Source organism: Vicugna pacos, chromosome 2 (genome assembly GCF_048564905.1).
Source record: "Vicugna pacos chromosome 2, VicPac4, whole genome shotgun sequence".
Classification (NCBI taxonomy): domain Eukaryota; kingdom Metazoa; phylum Chordata; class Mammalia; order Artiodactyla; family Camelidae; genus Vicugna; species Vicugna pacos.
In genome coordinates this window covers 93,105,842-93,125,000 of record NC_132988.1, presented here as the reverse complement: position 1 = coordinate 93,125,000, position 19,159 = coordinate 93,105,842, and the positions used below count along the sequence as shown (strand labels likewise).

The 19,159-nt window shown below is 32.7% G+C and overlaps 1 protein-coding gene across 1 annotated transcript in view; it reads left to right on the top strand.

The window, feature by feature from the left end:
• The window catches only part of UBE2K (ubiquitin conjugating enzyme E2 K), a 55,199-nt gene extending 36,416 nt beyond the window's left edge, over positions 1–18,783 (top strand). Inside the window, exons 4-7 of the mRNA XM_006209760.3 lie at positions 4,994–5,076; positions 12,332–12,431; positions 14,981–15,109; positions 15,434–18,783. Coding sequence (XP_006209822.1) covers positions 4,994–5,076; positions 12,332–12,431; positions 14,981–15,109; positions 15,434–15,508 — 387 coding nt within the window. The 3' untranslated portion in view covers positions 15,509–18,783. The remainder of the gene's footprint in view (positions 1–4,993; positions 5,077–12,331; positions 12,432–14,980; positions 15,110–15,433) is intronic.
• The last annotated feature ends 376 nt before the right edge of the window (positions 18,784–19,159 follow it).

The window sequence follows — 19,159 nt, the reverse complement described above, 5'->3', positions numbered from 1 at the left end:
GTTATCTGTACCATGGATTTGATTTTAAAAGTGAATGAAAGTAGTGATATGTTCTATAGGATAGGTGAACTTTCAAAACATTGTGCTAAATGAAAAGCCCAGGTGCAAAAGGCCACATATTACATGATTTCATGTATATGACCATTAGAAAAGGCAAATCATAGAGACAAAAAGTAGATAGGTGGTTGCTTAGGGCTGGGGGAGTGTGTAGGAATGGGGAGTGACTGCTGAAGGTTACATAGTTTCTTTCTTTTTGAGGTGTTGAAATGGTCAAAAATTAGATTTCGATGATGATTGTGCAGTTCTGTGAATATACAAAACGCCATGAAGTTGTGCACTTTACATAAGGATGAATTATGGCCTCAATAAAAGTGTTTATTTCCCTATGTAGTCTATAAGTAATCTCCAAAGTGATTGCATAGTCCTGGCTCTGTTTTAGGTGCTTGATACATTATTTCATTTAATCTTTTTTTTATATTTAAAATTTTTTTCAGGGTGGGGAGATAATTATGTTTATTTATTTGTTTAATTGGAGGTACTGGGAATTGAACCTAGGACGTAGTGCGTGCTAAGCACACAGTGTACCACTGAGCTATTATACCCTTCCCCCTTTCATTTGAAATCACCATTTTATTAACCTTTCCTCCTCCTCCGTTTCTTAGAAAAATGGGAAAAATAAATTCAAAACATAAGAACTGAGGTCTGTCTAGCTCATGTTGCTCTTCAGGCCACTACTGTCTTAATTTCAGCCATTCCATACTAAGGTAGCTTCAACATTTAGAAAGATCTTCCTTCAGTCAACCCAAATTTGTTTCCGTCTGGCTTCCTTCAGAGTTAGTTGTAGTTAGAATTTAGTGTTCTTTTAAATATGGTACTCATCCCATTTGTGGCATTAAGCTTTTGCAGTAAATGTTAATTAATGTGTGGTAAATGTGTTCTAGATATGTACTGTATTGATCTGAATTTTTATTGGTTGGTAGATATAATGGAAAGAATGGGGAATATTTGTATAAATTATACAGAACTGTGTTTACATATGTTTACTACGTAAGTTCGGATTTAATTTTAAGCTTTGTGAGGTAAAAGTATTGAAGTTAACAGTTATATTCCCACTATTATGGTGCTGAAATCGCACAAGATTGAAAACTTACATTGACTTATCTTAACATGGTCATAGAGTATTTTCTGTGTATTATTCTGCAATAAACTGTTGACCTGAAGAGCAGAAGATTTACTTCTAGACAGAAGATGTATCTTTGAATCAGTTGCATATAATGTAGAAGAAGTTGGATTCAAAGCATGCAACCAAGGTTATTTTTAAAGTAAATTGTAATATATATTCTATATATATTAGTGAAAAACCTATTAAATTAGGAAAACTCTAACACAGTGATTTGCCCAACTAATGTATTGGAGATAGGTTGGGAATTTTCCTCTTTTTTCTTGATGTTATAAACATACTTTTTTATGTGAAATTGAGTATAAATATCGATGCTAATAAACTTTAATGACTCTGTTCATCTGCACATGCATTTTTAAAATAAAATGGAGTATAGCTCAGGGGTAGAGTGCATGCTTAGCATGCAGGAGGTCCTGGGTTCAATCCCCAGTGCCTCCGTTTAAATAGACAGACAGACAAACCGACCTAGTTACCTCCCCCACAAAAACTTTTTTCTTGCATAAAAAAAAATAGCATTTCCTTTTGTACAGTAAGTTAGTCAAAGCTTATTTAATATTGTAACTTCCTTTAGTTCAAAGCTGGAAATACCTGATGAAAATATGAGCTCATATCTACCATGAAATAGGAGCTGAAATGTTTGTTGAACTAAAGAGCGAATGAATATAGAATACATCCTGTGGGAGGAGATAAGAGTACTGATGATGGTGTGCCAGCATAGATAACTAAGAATAGTCCCCTTCATTCAGTTTGGTCTGGTAACACTGTGTACATAGTGTTGAGATTTTTGTTTCTAAATTATTTGAGTGCTCCTCAGAGCTAATGAGTGTTTTCAAGTTACCCACATGGTACTAGTGTTAGCACCGTTTGTGTAAATCTAAGGAAACTTGAATTGTTATTTGTATAAGTATTTTAGTATTGTAAACCATCCCATATCTGTTTTGTAATCAGAGTCAAATATGACTCAGGTATGTCATAGTAAATGTCATTGTATTGTTTCTTACTCGTGCACTTTATGCTTTCTAAGTTATTTTGATTATACATTTTTGTTGTTATAGGACAGAGATGGGAGCATAATGAGAGAATGTGACAAATACATTGGATATGAATTGGGTATAGAATAATGGGATACATGGGGTACCATTGGTAATATTGAGGGTTGAGAAAGAAGTGAAAAATCCAAGAAAGGTGATAGTTGATCAAGAATAACAAAGGGAGGAATAGGAGATAAAGAGTGGAAGACCACATAAAGAAGTATGTATAAGACAGTTACATCTGTACTGGTAGCTAATGGAGTATCCTCTTGATAATTTCTTTATTGGATCATCTGCAAATTCAGAGTTATTTATTCCTAACTGTAGACTGTAGTACAAAGTAAGAAATAGTTTAATAATTTCCTTAGTTTTGCGTATATACACATTTGTTTTTATGTAGAGTCTACAGAGAATCATGTATTGAAGATTCTTTAAAAAGCAAGATACAGTTCACCTTAGATCATCTGCCTAAACTGTAAACCTTCTGACATGTTCAGTAGTAATTTAAAATTCTACTAAATTAAAATTCCAATCTTGTTCAAAGTTTTTTTTAACATTTTTATTGATTTATAATCATTTTACAATGTTGTGACAAATTCCAGTGTAGAGCACAATTTTTCAGTTATACATGAACATATATATATTCATTGTCACATTTTTTTCTCTGTGAGCTACCATAAGATCTTGTGTATATTTCCCTGTGCTTTACAGTATAATCTTGTTTATCTATTCTACAGTTTTGAAATCCCATCTATCCCTTCCCACCCTCCGCCCCCTTGGCAACCACAAGTTTGTATTCTGTGTCTATGAGTCTATTTCTGTTTTTTATTTATGCTTTGTTTTTTTTGTTTTTGTTCAGAATAATTGAACCAACTTTTGTTTTAAAGTCACAAAATGCTGTAATGTCTTGAGTTACTGAAATTATGGCATATGGTTATTTTGTATCTTTGAATTTGAAATTATGAATGATAAAAAAAGTAAGATGTGAATAGTGTGGTTATATCTGTTATGAAGAAATATTTGTTATACGTAAGCCCTATATGCCTATCTTATTTGATTTGTACTGTATTTGAAAAGTATACTGTTTTAGGCCTATAACAACAGGTTTATCATAATGTTAGTTGCATATTCATTCAGTGTGAAGCACTTTAGATGCTTGGAATGCTCTAGTAAGCATATTAGATAGACACCATGCCTTCTAGGGAAGACTGGGTAAGTAAGGAAGAGACTATAGAAGCGTGACATCGGCAAGTATACGGTGCTATGGGGACAGGTCGGGAAGAAGTGATTATGGAAGCTGAAACTTGAAGGATAAGTAGGAGTTAGCCAGGAGAAGAGGGTATTGAGGTGTGCTATTGAGAGAAAAAAATGTATGAAGGCTCCAGGGCAAAAAAAAATTTTTTTAAAGTATGGCTTGTTGAGCACTTGTACAGAATATGAGGTGGAAGTGAGATTTGAGAGGTAGGCTAGGGCGTTTAAAAGTGTGGGCTTACATAAAGGGAGTGAGAAGTCATTAAAGGGCATTAAGTACAGTACTGACATGAATCAGATTTGTTTTAAAGGGCTATTTTCAGTGTGAAGATTGGAGGGAGCAAAACTGAAGGCAGTGGACTGTTTAGTAACCTAGGTGAATAATCAGTCTTTAAGGAAATGGTGTTCTGTGGATGGGAAAAAGTAGATATTAAAATGAGTAAGGTTATTTTAAGAATTAAAAAAGGATCAAGGAGTGGAAAGTCTCCATTAGTTTAGGTTTTTGAGATCATTGGTGACTTAAAGTGCTTTTTCAGATGGCTTGTAAGTTAATGAGTGGTTAGGTGAGGAATTAGAGACAGGTAGTATAGACAAGTCACAAGGAGAGAAGTGGAAGTGTAAATCTTTTAGCTTCTTTCCATAAATAGCTTAGGTTTGGAACATATATTGATGAATTGATTTTTGTAAGGTACTTAGAACATAGCTTGGCTCATAGTAATTAATCTATTAAACGTTAAAGAATTTTGACTTCGATGACTATCGTATATGTCAGATATAATCCTCCTCCGCCTCCTCCAGAAGCTCGTAAGAGCTGATGAGCTAGATTTCATTTCACAGTGATCTGATAGAGTTAGCATTTTCACTTTGTTGGTTTCTTATTCTTACATGCTAAGACTGTGTGAGTTTGTATTTTGTTCCATTGCTAACTAGTTATTTGATGTTGGGTAAATTTCTTAAACTCTTAAGCCTCAGTGCCTGGCAAATAATAGTAAGCTTTTAGATATTTGTTGAATTATTTTTTTAAAAGTGTTTAAGAAAAAAAATGATACAGAAAACCAGGAGCAGTCTTACAGTCACTACTTCTGTTTCTGTGTACTGATTTTGCTTACTTTTTCCTTCAAATTTATTTTATACCCTTCTTCACACACACAAAATTTGCCATTTACTATCTGTCTTTTAATTTTATGCATGACTTTATCTACCTAAATGGATTTTAGTCCATGTTCAATTTCTTCCAGCATCTAACATTATGCTAGGTAAATTTTAAACACCTAGTAATTGTTGGGTTTCTTTAAAAACAGAACATTAGTTAAAAGGTTTATAAAGAATGTATGTCGTTGACAACATTCGACTTAGTGAACACTTTGTCTTCTACAATGCTCCTTTCACAGGCAGAACTAGGCAAAATGATGTGATGTAAGTATGGATATATATTTTTTTAACCCAAGGATTTAATTTTCTTGTAGTTTTACTTAAACTATATGTGTTTTGTTTCTGTTACTTGAAAATTCAAGTGTGCTTTATATTCTAGGTCCGGTTTATCACTAAAATATGGCATCCTAATATTAGTTCCGTCACAGGGGCTATTTGTTTGGATATCCTGAAAGATCAATGGTAAGAGATTTTGAATTCACCTTTTCCCTTCTCTCATATGAATTCCAAGACTATTTAGAATGTTAAATGTGTACTTGCCTCAAAACATAAGCATATACTATACTTTCTATTTTAAAACTTTATGAAGACTCTTAAGTAGATAAGAGAAGATAACGTTATAATTGAAATTGGAATCTATATGTAGATGGTGAATTATTAGGTAATGTCAGGTGGTAGCTTTACATGTTGACAAGTCTTGGATTTCATTTATTTTGATAAATTTGACTTTTTGCTATCTCAGGAAGATATGTGTGAAAGACTAAAAAAATTCAAGTTTTGAAGTAATTTGGCTCTGACTTGCATGGGATGTAGGGAACAAAAATGTTAAAAGTTGTGTTAATTGAGCATGATTAAGGTTCTAAGATTCTAAGAAGTACCTTTTAGGTGGTATCTTCATTTGCACAGTGATTTATAGTGCTTTCACATGTTTTGTCAGATTTTATATCTTAGCAGCATAGTGTTTAGTATTACGAGTTCTTAACTTTGTTACCATTAGGTTCAGATCCTGACTTGGCCGTTTACTCACCTGTGTTGTCTTGAGCAAATTACCTGGCCTTTATGCCTTTGTTTCCTCATCTGAAAAAATGGGATTAATACCTATTTCGTAGGGCTGTTGAGAAGATTAAATTAGTTGTTTTATGTATTTCTCTTAGACTAGAGCCTGGCATATTCTAAGAATATGGATTGGAAAACTAAGACGAGATATAAAAGGTCATTGTAGTAGAAGAAAACAGTGATAAGTTATGTTATTAACTTATTTCTTAAGTTTGTTAAGAAAGGTAAAGAATGGAACCTGAACAAGGTGAAACAGGAATAACAACATTTAATGTATGGGTCATTTGGTTTATTAACTGGATAAACAGACGAGTCTCTGGTTTTGTTTTGTTTTTCCATGCTAACTGTGCATCTGAATAAAGCTTTTCCCTCAGTAGATCATCTCTTGAGACCTAGATTCTTGATCTGTATGCCATAGTGTTAAACATTGAACAATGTGGAATATACCTGACTTTATCTTCTGTCATTCTTTTGATTTGTGACTTTTCCCAGTTTATTGAATTTGTATGCCTCAGTGTTTTTATCAGTAAAGTCATCTTGAAGACCTCTTACAGCTCTGTGGATCAGTGATACTGATGAACATTTGCAGTATTAGAGACATTTTACTTTTTTTTTTTTAACTTGGTTTCCAGGACATCAGTTCTTCTGTTCTCCCCTTCCCTTACCCACTCCCAAACTTCTCAGTTGGTTCCTCCCTCATCTTTTGGAGCTTTGCACCTGAGAATACCTCAGGGCTGTCTTGACCTCTGCTTCTTTCCATTTATACGCACTTTCTTGATGAGCTCATCTGATTTCATAGCTTCATTGTTTACATTCTAGCAGCCCACAAATTTATCTTCTCTGAACTCCAAACTCATGTCCTGCTACCTGTTTAATGTCTCTACTTGAATATGTGATGAACATCTCAAACTTCAATATTTGAAATGCTGAACTGTTTCCTCAATCCAAAACCTGCTTTCCCCCCAACTAAATTTTGGCAACTAAGTCCTTGTAGTTGTTCAGACTAAAACCTCATCATGATCTTGTTTCTTCTTTTTCTGTTACTCTTATACCTCATCTGCAAATCCTGTTGTTGAAACCTCCAAGATCTTATCTGCAGCTCACTACCACTACCTTGGTCCAAGTCGCATTACCTCTTGCCTGGATGATCATAGGAGCCTGCCCTACTCAGACTATTCTCAGTAGCCAAAATGAAGCCCTCCCTACCCATCACCACCCCCAGCCTTGAAAACAAATGAAAGCTCCATACTAAAATTTTCCACTGTCTTCCCTGTTTTGCTCAGAGTTAAGCTAGCAGTACTGCCACTTCTGATTATCTTCCTGTGGGTAGTTGAAAGATTATAGTATATGTATAGGGAAAGAACTTGATTTTTTGTATTAGAACACTTTCTATCCCCATCTCCTATTCCCATCTCTTAAGTCAGGTGAAACAGCTGAATTTAGTCTTGTTTCATATCAATATAGTTGAAATGATAAAAGATATCAGAGATACATTAAATAGGTGAGATTGGATATCCATGGGTTTGTCCCCACCACACCTCAGCTTTATTAAAGTATGACATTCAGTAAATATCTAAATGTGAATGTTTAGGGTAATTTGGGAAAGTTCTGTTAGAAAAGTTTGTTAATCTTGGTCTTTTATTAATACATGTGGGTGGTGATTTACCTTTAGTATTTAACAACTTACGTTAGTATGGTTTATTTCTTACTTCAAAACTTACCCAATGTGCAGACTATTTTCTGATGTTTTTCCACTGACACCTCTTATGACTAAATGTGTCTGTTTACCTGTGGAGGAAAATGACAAGACATAAAAATTGCACTCATTGATATTGCCCTTCCAAAAGACACAGGCATGAAGAAAATGGTTTATAAGCTGTGCTCAATATCATTAGTCATCAGGGAAATGCAAACTAAAATCACAGTTAGATATTGCTACACTTTTGTAAATGGTTCTCATGCTTTGCAGGTAAGAATGTGGTTCAGCCACTCAACCAGCAGTATCTCCCAGAGCTAAGCATACACCTTTGATTTGGCCCAGCAGTTTTACTCCTAGGTACTTGTCCAACGGAAATGAGTGCTTATTTACACCAAAAGACTTCTGCAAGAATATTCATAGCAGATTTATTCAAACTGCAAATAACCCAAATGTCTGTCAACAGGAGAATGGATGTATAATAGTATAATAATACAGTGGAACACTATGTAGCAGGAAAAAAGCATATTTATACAAACAACATGGATGATTCTCATAGACATGTTGAGTGAAAAAAATTGAACACAAAGGAGTACATACTCTGATTTCATTTTATAAAATTCAAGATAAGTAAAAACTAATTTTGGTGGTAGAAGCTAGGACAGCGGTAGGGGTAGGTAAGGGTTGTGAATAAGAAGGACAAGAGTGAGGATATTTGATCTAGATGGTGGTTACCATGAGTGTATACATGTATAAAAATTCATCTAGCTGTACAGCATTTTTACTCTGCTTATTATACTTTAATAAAATATAACAAAAAGCTACCTTCTCTTTAAGTAGCATTCAGTGTTTTGAATAAATATAGATTATTTATTAATGGTCTTCTAGAATATCCTTAACAGGTAAGTTTGTCAACAGTACAAACAGTTCACATGCTTATTCTACATAATAAAGGCCCCACCTAGTCCATATAAATGTTTAGCCATATTAACTGTGCTTAGATTTTGAGATCTGAATGAAATTAATTTACTAAAGATAGATTTATAAGGTACCCACTTATTTATATCATCCATTAATTAAAATTAGCTAATGCATCTTGAAATTTTCATATTCCTGTTTGCCTGTTAGGATTCATCTGTGTTGTAACATTTGTCGGATTTTTCCTCCTTTTGAGGTCTCCATTTCTGTATATACCAAATTTTGCTCATTTATCAGTTAATGGAAACTTAGGTTGCTTCTACATTTTGGCTATTGTGAATAATGCTGTTATGAACATGGGTATGCAAATATCTGTTTGACTTACTGCTTTCAATTATTTTAGGTGTATATCCATAAGTGAAACTGCTAGATCATATGGTAACTCTGTGTTTAATTGTTTTGAGGAATTGCCAGATTCCTCAAATAGTGGTTTTTAGCACTTAGTCCACTTTGCATTCCCACCAACAATGCACAAGGATTCCAGTTACTCTACATTCTCACCAACAACTCTTAGATTTTTTGATAGAGTAGACATCCTAATGGATGTGAGGTGGTATCTTATCGTTGATTTACATTTCCCTGATGGTTAGTCATGTTAAGCATCTTTGCGTGTACTTACTGGCTACTTGTCTATCTTCTTTGCAGAAATGCTTGTTCAAGTCCGTTCTCTTTTTTTTTTTTTTCTCTCTTTTTTTTTCTTCTTTTTTCTTACATTTTTTATTAATTTATAATCATTTTACAATGTTGTGTCAAATTCCAGTATAGAACACAATTTTTCAGTTATACATGAATATATATATATATTCATTGTCACATTTTTTTCTCTGTGAGCTACCATAAGATCTTGTATATATTTCCCTGTGCTATACAGTATAATCTTGTTTATCTATTCTACAGTTTTGAAATCCCCGTCTGTCCCTTCCCCATTCTCATTTTTTAATCAGGTTTGTTTTTTGTTGTTGAGTTGCAGGAGTTCTTTATGTTTTCCAGATATTAACTCCTTATCAGATATGTGATTTATAAGTATTTTCTCCCCATTCTGTGAGTTACCTTCTGTTGATTGTATCTTCTGCACAGGAAGTTTTTATTTTGAAATTTTTTCCTTTACACAGAAGTTTTAAATGTTGATGTAGTTAGTTGTAGACTAATTTCTATGTTTTCTGTTTTGTTGCCTGTGCTTTTGACTGTTGTTTGATACCCAAGAAATCATTGCCAACTCCATTGTCATGAAGTGTTCCCCCTGTATTTTCTTTTAAGAGTTTTTTTTTTAAATTTTTTAATTTAGTTATAGTCAGTTTACAATGTTGTGTCAGTTTCTGGTGTACAGCACAATTTTTGAGTCATATATGAATATACATATAATCTTTTTCAAGATTTTACAGGATCTTGAATATATTTCCCTGTGCTATACTGTATAAACTCATTTATTCTATATATACCTGTCAGTATCTATAAATCTTGAACTTCCAGTCTGTCCCTTCCCCTCCCCCTCCCCCTGGCAACCACAAGTTTGTATTCTATGTCTGTGAGTCTGTGTCTGTTTTATATTTAAGTTCATTTGTCATCTTTTTTTTTTTTTTTTGGATTCCACATATAAGTGATACATGGTATTTTTCTTTCTCTTCTGGCTTACTTCACTTAGAATGACATTCTCCAGGGACATCCATGTTGCTGCAAATGGCGTTTTGTTGTCTTAAGAGTTTTATAATAAGTTTTGGTCTTACTTTTAGATCTTTAATCCATTTGGAGTTAATTTTTATGTATTGTTTAAGGGGCCAGATTCACTCTTTTGAGAGATCATTAAGTTTTTTAAAGAAAAATGTTGATTGCTTGGTTGAGATGTAAATGTATAAAGCAATATATGTGATGATGTTACGGTTTTGCTGAAATTTATGTTTAGATGGCTTTTATTTTACATATTTTCATGTTTTTATCACAAATTAAAATAATTATTATGAGTTTAATAATTGTTTTAATATGAAATACTTCCTTTGAGTGAAGATTTTTCTTCAATATTCAGATAAATTTCCTTGAAGGAAATAATTGTATTAATTTAAAATTATATGACTTACAGTTTTGTTTGAAGTGTTGTTAGGCATCATAACCAGATTTTCCTATTCCTGTAGCTTCTCTAAAAGGATGAATTGATCAATAAAAGTTTTTACTCTGATAGCATTTTTTAACACAACTTTTTTAAATGGTTTACTGACGTGTTATTGACCATGAACTGCACATATTAAAAATGCACAATTTGGTATGTTTGAACATATGCATACATTCCATAAAACCATCACACAGTTAAGGTAGTGAACATAACCAACATACCCAAAAGTTTCCTTGAGTCCCTTTGTAATTGCTCCTTCCCGCCCTTCCTGCTTCCCCATTCCTCAGCAATGCTGATCTTTCTGTCACTGAAGATTATAGGTTGCATTTTGTGAAGATTAATATAAATGACAATTCTGATAGCATTTTATATAGGGTACCACTTGTAGTGTAATTTTTCTCTTATAAAATACGAGCTTATGTGTGTGATACTGATTTTATTTTGTTGGTTTATTTTAATAGCCTTCCTCAATTAGCTTAAGCTATAATGCACTAATGCAGTATTTCTCAAACATTAGCTTGCATTAGAATCACTTTGGAGTACCTGTTAAACCACCCCACAGTTTGTGATTCAGTAGGTCTGGAATGAGGCCAAGAATTTTCATTTCTTACAAGTTCCCAGGTGATGTTGATGCACTGGTTGAGGAAACCATATTTTGTAAGACACATTTCTTTCAGACATTTATTGTTGGTAATAACTTTTTCTAAGCATCTAGGATGGTAATATATATATATATACTACCATCCTTAGGAAAATTGAGAAAATAGTTACTCAGTAATTTTCTCTCTTCTGTAGTTAAAGTGAAGAACCCAATTGAAAAAAGATTGGTTTAGAATTACCGAACTTGTCTGTTAAAAATGAGCATGTTTAATAACCTTCAACATTTAAAATAGTTCATTATTATGCTATTTCACTATTGTATTTATAAATATTTCTGTAGTAACTGGTCAAATAGTTTTTTAACAGAAATACTAAGAGTCCTTGTTAGGTAGATACCATTTTCTAGATAAATATTTGCTTTATAAACACATTTTGAAACATGAATTAAGTTATACATACTAAGCAAAAATCTTACCCTGTTTCAGAATGTTACAGAATTATTTTAGGCTTTTTTTTTTCCATTTTCTTTAAAAAAATTTTTATTAAAAAATTTTATTGTAGTTGCTGTACAGTAATATATGAGTTACAGGGTATAATATAGTGAATTCACACTTTTCAAAGGTTATACTCCATATATAGTTATTGTAAAGTATTGGCTGTATTTTCTGATGTACAATATATTACATCTTATTTTTGTACCTTTAACCTCCCTACCCCTACCCCTATATTGCCCCTCTCCACTTCCCTTTCCCCACTCATATCCACTGTTTTGTTCCCTGTATCTGTGAGTCTGCTTCTTTTTTGTTATATTCACTAGTTACATTATTTAGACTCCACACAGTATCTTTCTTCTTTGACTTATTTTTCACTCCAAATGATTTTAGGCTTTCTTCAAAGTAAGGATATTTACTTGATGGTGTCTTGTTTTTAGAGTGCCACTGAAAGAAAGTTTCACATATTAGTTTATCGCTTTATTTTAACTTTATGTCTAGAGAAATGAATAGAAAGTAAGTCAATAGATAAAGCTGACCAGAAAGATATTGACAAAAATAAGAAAAAAGCTAAGCCAGTTAAGAATGATTTGAGTTGTCTTAAGGAATAGATTCTTAATTCATTGTAAAGAAAAAAATATGATAGGTGGATATAAACTATAAATTTGTATAACTTAATTATATGATTAAGATAAAAATTAGTAGTTTTTATGTTTTATTTAGAAAACATCCACTTTGTATTTGTCGTGCATTATGTTCTTAACTGGGATTTCTTCCTATTCTGAATCTTAGGGCAGCAGCAATGACTCTCCGCACGGTATTATTGTCATTGCAAGCACTGCTGGCAGCTGCGGAACCAGATGATCCACAAGATGCAGTAGTAGCAAATCAGGTAAGGTAGCTGCTTTTTGAAAGGCTTTCTTGTACTTACCTACGGGTCTCTACTTTAGTGGTTTGCAGTGATAGCACATGAGCATACTTCTGTCCAAACTAAATCTGGAAATGATTTCCTTTCTTGCGGTAAGATTATTTTATCAGAAGTAATGATGAAAACCTAATTTAGTGATTTTTTAACATACTAATTTAATTAGGTATATAGTAGATGCCTTTTTTCTAACATGTGAAAATTTCAAACACACAGTGTTTAAAGAATTATACATTGAGCACTCATGTATCTACCTACTATCTAGATTCTACAATTAATGTTTTGCTACATGTGCTTTATCGTGTGTATCCATCTGTCTGTCTCTTAGTTCAGAGGTGATCGTTCCCTGATGATAATGTTAACCAGCTCCATTGTGGCACTGAAGTTAGGTATGGTGAAGGGTAATTAACAATGATCTTGTAATTGCTTAATGGATAAGTACTTTTCAGTTCTGATCTTTGATTTTCAAAAGGCAGAGGTCAGCAAATTATAGCCAGATTGACTGTTTTTGTAAATAATATTTTATTGCAACATGGCCACACTCTTCTGTTTACAACTATAAGTGACAGTTAAATTATTATGACGGAGATTGTATGATCTGAAAGCCTGAAATAATAATTATCTGTTCCTTTAAGAAAATTAGCCAACCCTTACTCTAAGCCATTAGGGATTTATTGAGCCTTGTTTTTTGTTTGTTTTTGAACCTAGAAATTTTTCCTTCTCTTGGCTTCTGAGATACTGCCCTCTCCTCTCCCTATCTTTGTAGTTGTGGTTATTCCTTCTTAAGTCTTACAATTATTTCCCTTCTTTCTTCTCCCTTTAAATATATTTCCTTGTTTTTATATTGCTTCTTTTACTTTCCATTATATATTGTCACTTGAATGATCAAATCCATGCTGATGTTACACTGATGTATGTTGATAGGATGTTGAGGCTTGAACTTTCTCCTGAGCCTTTTTGAAACTGGATAGCTCTATATGAATGTTCCATGGATACCTTAGCACAGCATTCCCAAAACTGAATGCGGAATCTTAAACTTGGAACCTGTTCATCCTTCTGTAGTATAATCAACTTAGTTATATATCCAAGTCACAAACATGGAGTACTTTTCTGTGAAGTCTCCTTTTCTCTTGTATCCCAGTATTTCTCTGTCATAATACTTCACATATTTAAAAATATCTCATTTGACTGCTCTAATGGAGCTCCCTACCTCAGCTTCTTTCCCTCATCTTCTACACTGATAGTAGTTAACATAGGGTGCACATCTTACTCCATGTTACTACTAAAAACCTATTAGTAGCTCTACTATCACCTACTTGGTAAGTCCGAATTGTTTAGTTTGAAGAGTTCCTTCATGATTTGAACTGTCTGCAAACCCAGCTTCAGCTCCTAAATTTCTACTGTTCCTCACACTCTTGCTTTTCAAGATGGTGTTCATTCCTACACGCCATTTCACCTCATCTGCCATGTTTTCTCAGCCTGAGAAAACTTTTCCTCTTAGAAACTTCTTCCTTTCCTTTGAAAAGCTGTTTACTCCTTGTTTTATGGATATTTTTGTTAATATGTTCTACTGTTATTTGTCTTAGAGTGCTTAGAATTATGGTTTAAGGTGTCACATATATGTGCTTTCATTCATTTTTGATAGTCAGAAGCATGGCTTGAGTCCCAGCTTTGATTTTCTGTTGAGTCTGAGCCTCAAAGGTTGAGTTTGGACTCAAGTTTCCTCTAGCTCCAGTCAGTAATTTGACTTATTTCTGTATTAATAATGGTTGAGACTAGATTTATCATTTTAATATATAATAGTATTCAGTATGTATAAAATATCTTAAAAATAAATATTAAGGTGAATCGAACAGTTACTTTATCTTATACTTTGCTTTATTAAGTAATGATGGTTCCAGAATATTTGAGAATAAATTACCTCTTTTCAGTGCATATGGGAAGTCTTACCTTTTAAAAAGTACTCTGGTAAGTTCATAATTATCTCAAAACATGTGCTTCAAGTTAGGACTTTGCATATGAGGTTTTCTTAATTCACTGTACATTAATATAGTTCTAGCAAAACAGGAAAATCTAATTGTATTCTAACCTAAGCTATTGTTAATAATACAAATCTTGGTCACAATTATTAGTTAATGTCCACATAATTTTAGAAGTTAGTAATTCTGTTTAGCTGTATAGTGTTTGCCAGTGCAGTGTTTAGAAACATCTCTAATAACTCAATTCATTTAGTATTAGTTTTCTGCTACTTTGTTGAAATTGGAGATTAAAGTTGATAAATGTTATTTATCTTTGTTTTTCTTTTGTCAACACAACTTGTGAATCACGGTTTCACATTAAACAGTCATTTCTTGAGTGACATAATTTGCTTGCAATGGAAAATGAATCTGTCACATTTTAAATGTAGATCAGTTTTATTTTTTTTTAAATCAGGTTTTTAAGCAGTTAAGAGATGAGCTACTATACTGAGTATTATAACTGTATTGTCATGTCAATCAATTTTTCCCCCCATATAGTACAAACAAAATCCTGAAATGTTCAAACAGACAGCTCGACTTTGGGCACATGTGTATGCTGGAGCACCAGTTTCTAGTCCAGAATACACCAAAAAAATAGAAAACCTATGTGCTATGGGCTTTGATAGGGTAAGTACATAAAGGCATGTTTATTTTGATATATTCATTAATTTTAAATTATTGCTGCAAATCCTTGGCTGACAGAAGTGGCTCAGAAATACTCTAAATCTGATTTTGATAAAGAAACTTCCTGTTAATGAAAACTAGTTATTTTTCTTTTCCTTTTGCTGATTCCAGTCATTGGTTTTAGAAAATCTTTATGCACTGCAAGTTCAAGGCAACTTAAAGAATGAGAAAGAAGATGTGATTTCTCAATATAAGGACAGTGAGTGATGGAGTATTTTGAAAATATTTCCTTGATTTGATTTTCTTGTCCCCTTTTCTTTTCTACAGAATGCAGTAATAGTGGCCTTGTCTTCAAAATCATGGGATGTAGAGACTGCAACAGAATTGCTTCTGAGTAACTGAGACAGAGAGAGCTGCTGATAGTCAAGCTTGCCCCTTCTTGAGGAGCATCAACATCTGTTATTTTTAGGATTCTGCATAGATTTCTTTTAAACTGGCATTCTTGCCTAATGATGTTATCTAGGCACCATTGGAGACTGAAAAAACAAAACAAAAAACAAACCCTGCTCTGTAAATAAAGCTAATTAAACGTCTGTGTAAATTTAAAAAGGGGAAATACTTTAATTTTTTTTCTTAATAGTGTAAAAACTCTTTGAGCTAAGCTAAAACCATGGAAAAAACATGCTACTTTAGTGTTTAGCGGTGTACCAAGACTAGCAAGAGTTTGCTTCAGGATTTTGTTGAATAATTAAGATAATATTTTGAGTGTGTCAGGGCCATTCAAATTGTTGGTGTTGCATCACAGCTACCTTAACTGTTTTTAACATGGATCCTCTGTGCCTGTGAATTTACTTGCATGCTTGTACTTGACTTCTTAGGATGGGTAGCTGAAAAGACCACCATTTTAAGCATTTGAGAATTCTTAAATATGAGATTTATCCAGAATTGAAGATGGTGACCTATTCAGAGCCTTCTTGTCCTTGTCAATAGACTGGGACACCATATCTATTTTTCCCCTCTTACCACACACAGCTATAATCTTAATAGTAAATTTCTCTATATTTGATGGGGGAAATGTGCTGAGGGACAGTATCTTTTGCTCCATTTTTAGGTCCTCCATTTGGAATGTTTTGTCACAGTTCTTCACTCTTTAAAATTTCCTATATAAGTAAGTAAGAATGTAAAAATGGAGCTGCCATTTACGTTTCTTTTGCAAAAACAGTAAATACTTGATGTTGCAGTATTCCCAGATTTAATGAAAGTACCCAACTTAGTTTTTCAGTGAATTTAACATCTTTCTATTTTTACACTGATGAAATTTTTCTTTTAGAACTTGCAAAGATGAAAACTATTTGCAGGTTTTTTTAGCCTAATTTTGGCTTTATAGAGACTGATTTATCGGATACTTTAAAAGTCACTCTTGCTTGCATTTCCCCCTATTAACACGTGAAAGCTGTGTTGGTGTTTTACTGTACATACTTCAGATGCACATAGGAATAGAAGTGTGTTATAAATCTAGCTTTCTTTATGATGTTTCTGATAATATGAAAATTGAAAACTTTACCTTCTCTTGTATATAGTCAGACTTTCTATACGTATTAAAGTTACATTTCATTCTAAGTTCAAAAGTTTGAAAATTATTAGTTTTGCAAGCTCAAACACTAATGTGACCATTTTATGAAGGGTGAAATGGATTTGTGTAGGCAGTTCTATACATAGAAAAACACAGTTCTTACTAAATATTCAGGACCAATGCAAAATAACAGAAATGTAATGAAATCAGAATGAATTAAAGTAAGGCTGTATATTGAAAGTCATATTATAAAGAGTTTGCTTTCTTCAAGTGTTATTTATCCTAAATTATAATCATTAAGTGTTTGGAAAATAATTTTGAACCATAAATTCAACATAATTTCATTTGACTTATCAATAATCTTAGAAGCAATAAAAGAACCATTATTAAATATATTGTAATGTTAAGATGTGAAGGTTCTTCCAAAAACTTGTAAGCCTTTCCTAATCAGTAGTAAACTCTTGTAGTTGATATTATTGCATACTAAACACAAGTTGCTATGTTTTTTTTCCCCTATGTGTTTGCTTAAGTATAAATTTCTTTACATAATTACCTTTAGTTGTAGTTCAGTTACTTTCTAAAGATGCCAAAGGAAACCAGATTTTTCTTTATTTATTTTAAATAGCTAAAACCATGTACTTCTCTTTATATTTTTGAAGTAGGGTTGGAATTGTGTGAAAATGTGGACAGTTTTTTTCATTGTTGGTTAGAATTCTTTTTTTTTTAGTGGAGAGCAGCTTGGTAATAGTAATATTTGGATTATTTTAAATATCAAACACTACCCAGTTTACTATTTGCCTATATTATCAGGGTATATTTAATTGTCCTGTGGTTTGACAAAGGAGAGAGAGAACTCAGATTACTAAAGATCAAGCGTTACGTACTTTGCTATTGGAGGCAGCTGTACCTTGCCTGTGACTCTTTTATTCGCATTAGCCCCTTAGGGTATACTTCATTTAACATCCCTAGTGCCCAGGAAATTGAAAAGTACAATATTTGGTATGAGAAATTCTCCAAAAATGGATTCTTTATTTCAGAAATTTACCTCATTTACATTTCATGTAATAATCTCTTTCCTTTCTGGCGCTTTTCCCACTGTCTTCTTTTTTTTTTTTTTTCTTTTCCTGTTGTTTATTTGTTTGTTTTCCTATTTTTCTACCGGTAGACTTATTTCCCCAAACATAGAAATAATGGCAATTGCTTTTTTCCTCTGGTCTTCCATATGTTTGGAAAAAAAGACACTAAAAGTGCAGCTCTCGGGAAAAGGCACCCTGGTGGAAATTATTTTTATATTTCTCAATGTTTTGTGTTTTGTTTCTCAAAAATTATGGTTAAAATATGTGTGTGTGTGTGTGTGTGTGTATATATATATATGTAACTATATGTATGGTTTTATATATATATATATATATATGTATATATATACACACACACATATAGTTATAACCCATTTAGGGCAGGCAGATATGCTAGAAGTCACTGATAAACTCCAATAGGCTTTTATTGTAATCACGTCTGTTCCCTGAGTATGTGCCTGACTTTTAAAAGAAAAAATAATCAGTTGCGTAGTATTTCAGTACAGAGTACTGAATGAATGAGCAATTTGTGACCCAAAAAAGTATACAGTAAGAGATATATAAATATTTGAGGAACTTGGTACTAAATTAGATGCTCTGTGTTGGTTCCCCCAAATGTTTAGAGTTGTGACTATGATTTACTTAAAACACGTAACACGTTCAAGAATATATATCTATGTGTTTGGATTCAGAATATTTTGCTTTTGGGGAGAGTAATCTATGAAAGTAAGGCTGATTTTTTTCTTTTTGTGGAAATATTTCACATTTGTAATTGCTGGTAGTGCTTAAATCTATGCAAAATAATTTTAAAGTATAGGAAAGAATTGGCAGATAAAGTGGATATTGCTTATTTATGCACTGCATTATGCAGCATATGTTCCTGCTGCTTAATAAGTTTATCAATGTGAAAAGCAGTTCTTGACTATGAGTGTATGCCTGATTTCAGCTTTTAAAACTCTGCATAAGGGTATGATAATGTTTCCACAATCCTTGTTAGCAGCCCAGGAAATAAAAGCTTTGCTGCTTTATTTATTTATTTTTTTATTATTTTTTTATTTTATTTTTTGGTGTTTTAAAGGTGGATTTGGGTAGAGAAAAGTTGGAGCCAATTATACTTTCTTGCACATAGATGGAAACAATCAATGTTTGGGTAGGAAAAGAAAGCTGTTTACAGTTAACTTTAGTTCATGAATTTATACAAAATGATGTTGTATTAATCACTTTTTCTAGTTCAAGAAATTTCAATTCCAGGGTACAAACCATTGGTTTTAAAAATTTGCATTGCCATTCCTTAGTACCAGTTTAAAATAAATGCTTAACATTAGCTATTTGCTATCATTGGGGAATAAGGCAACTTGTAGTATTTACTGATAAATAGCCTTTTTCCCAAGTGTGACTTTTTTG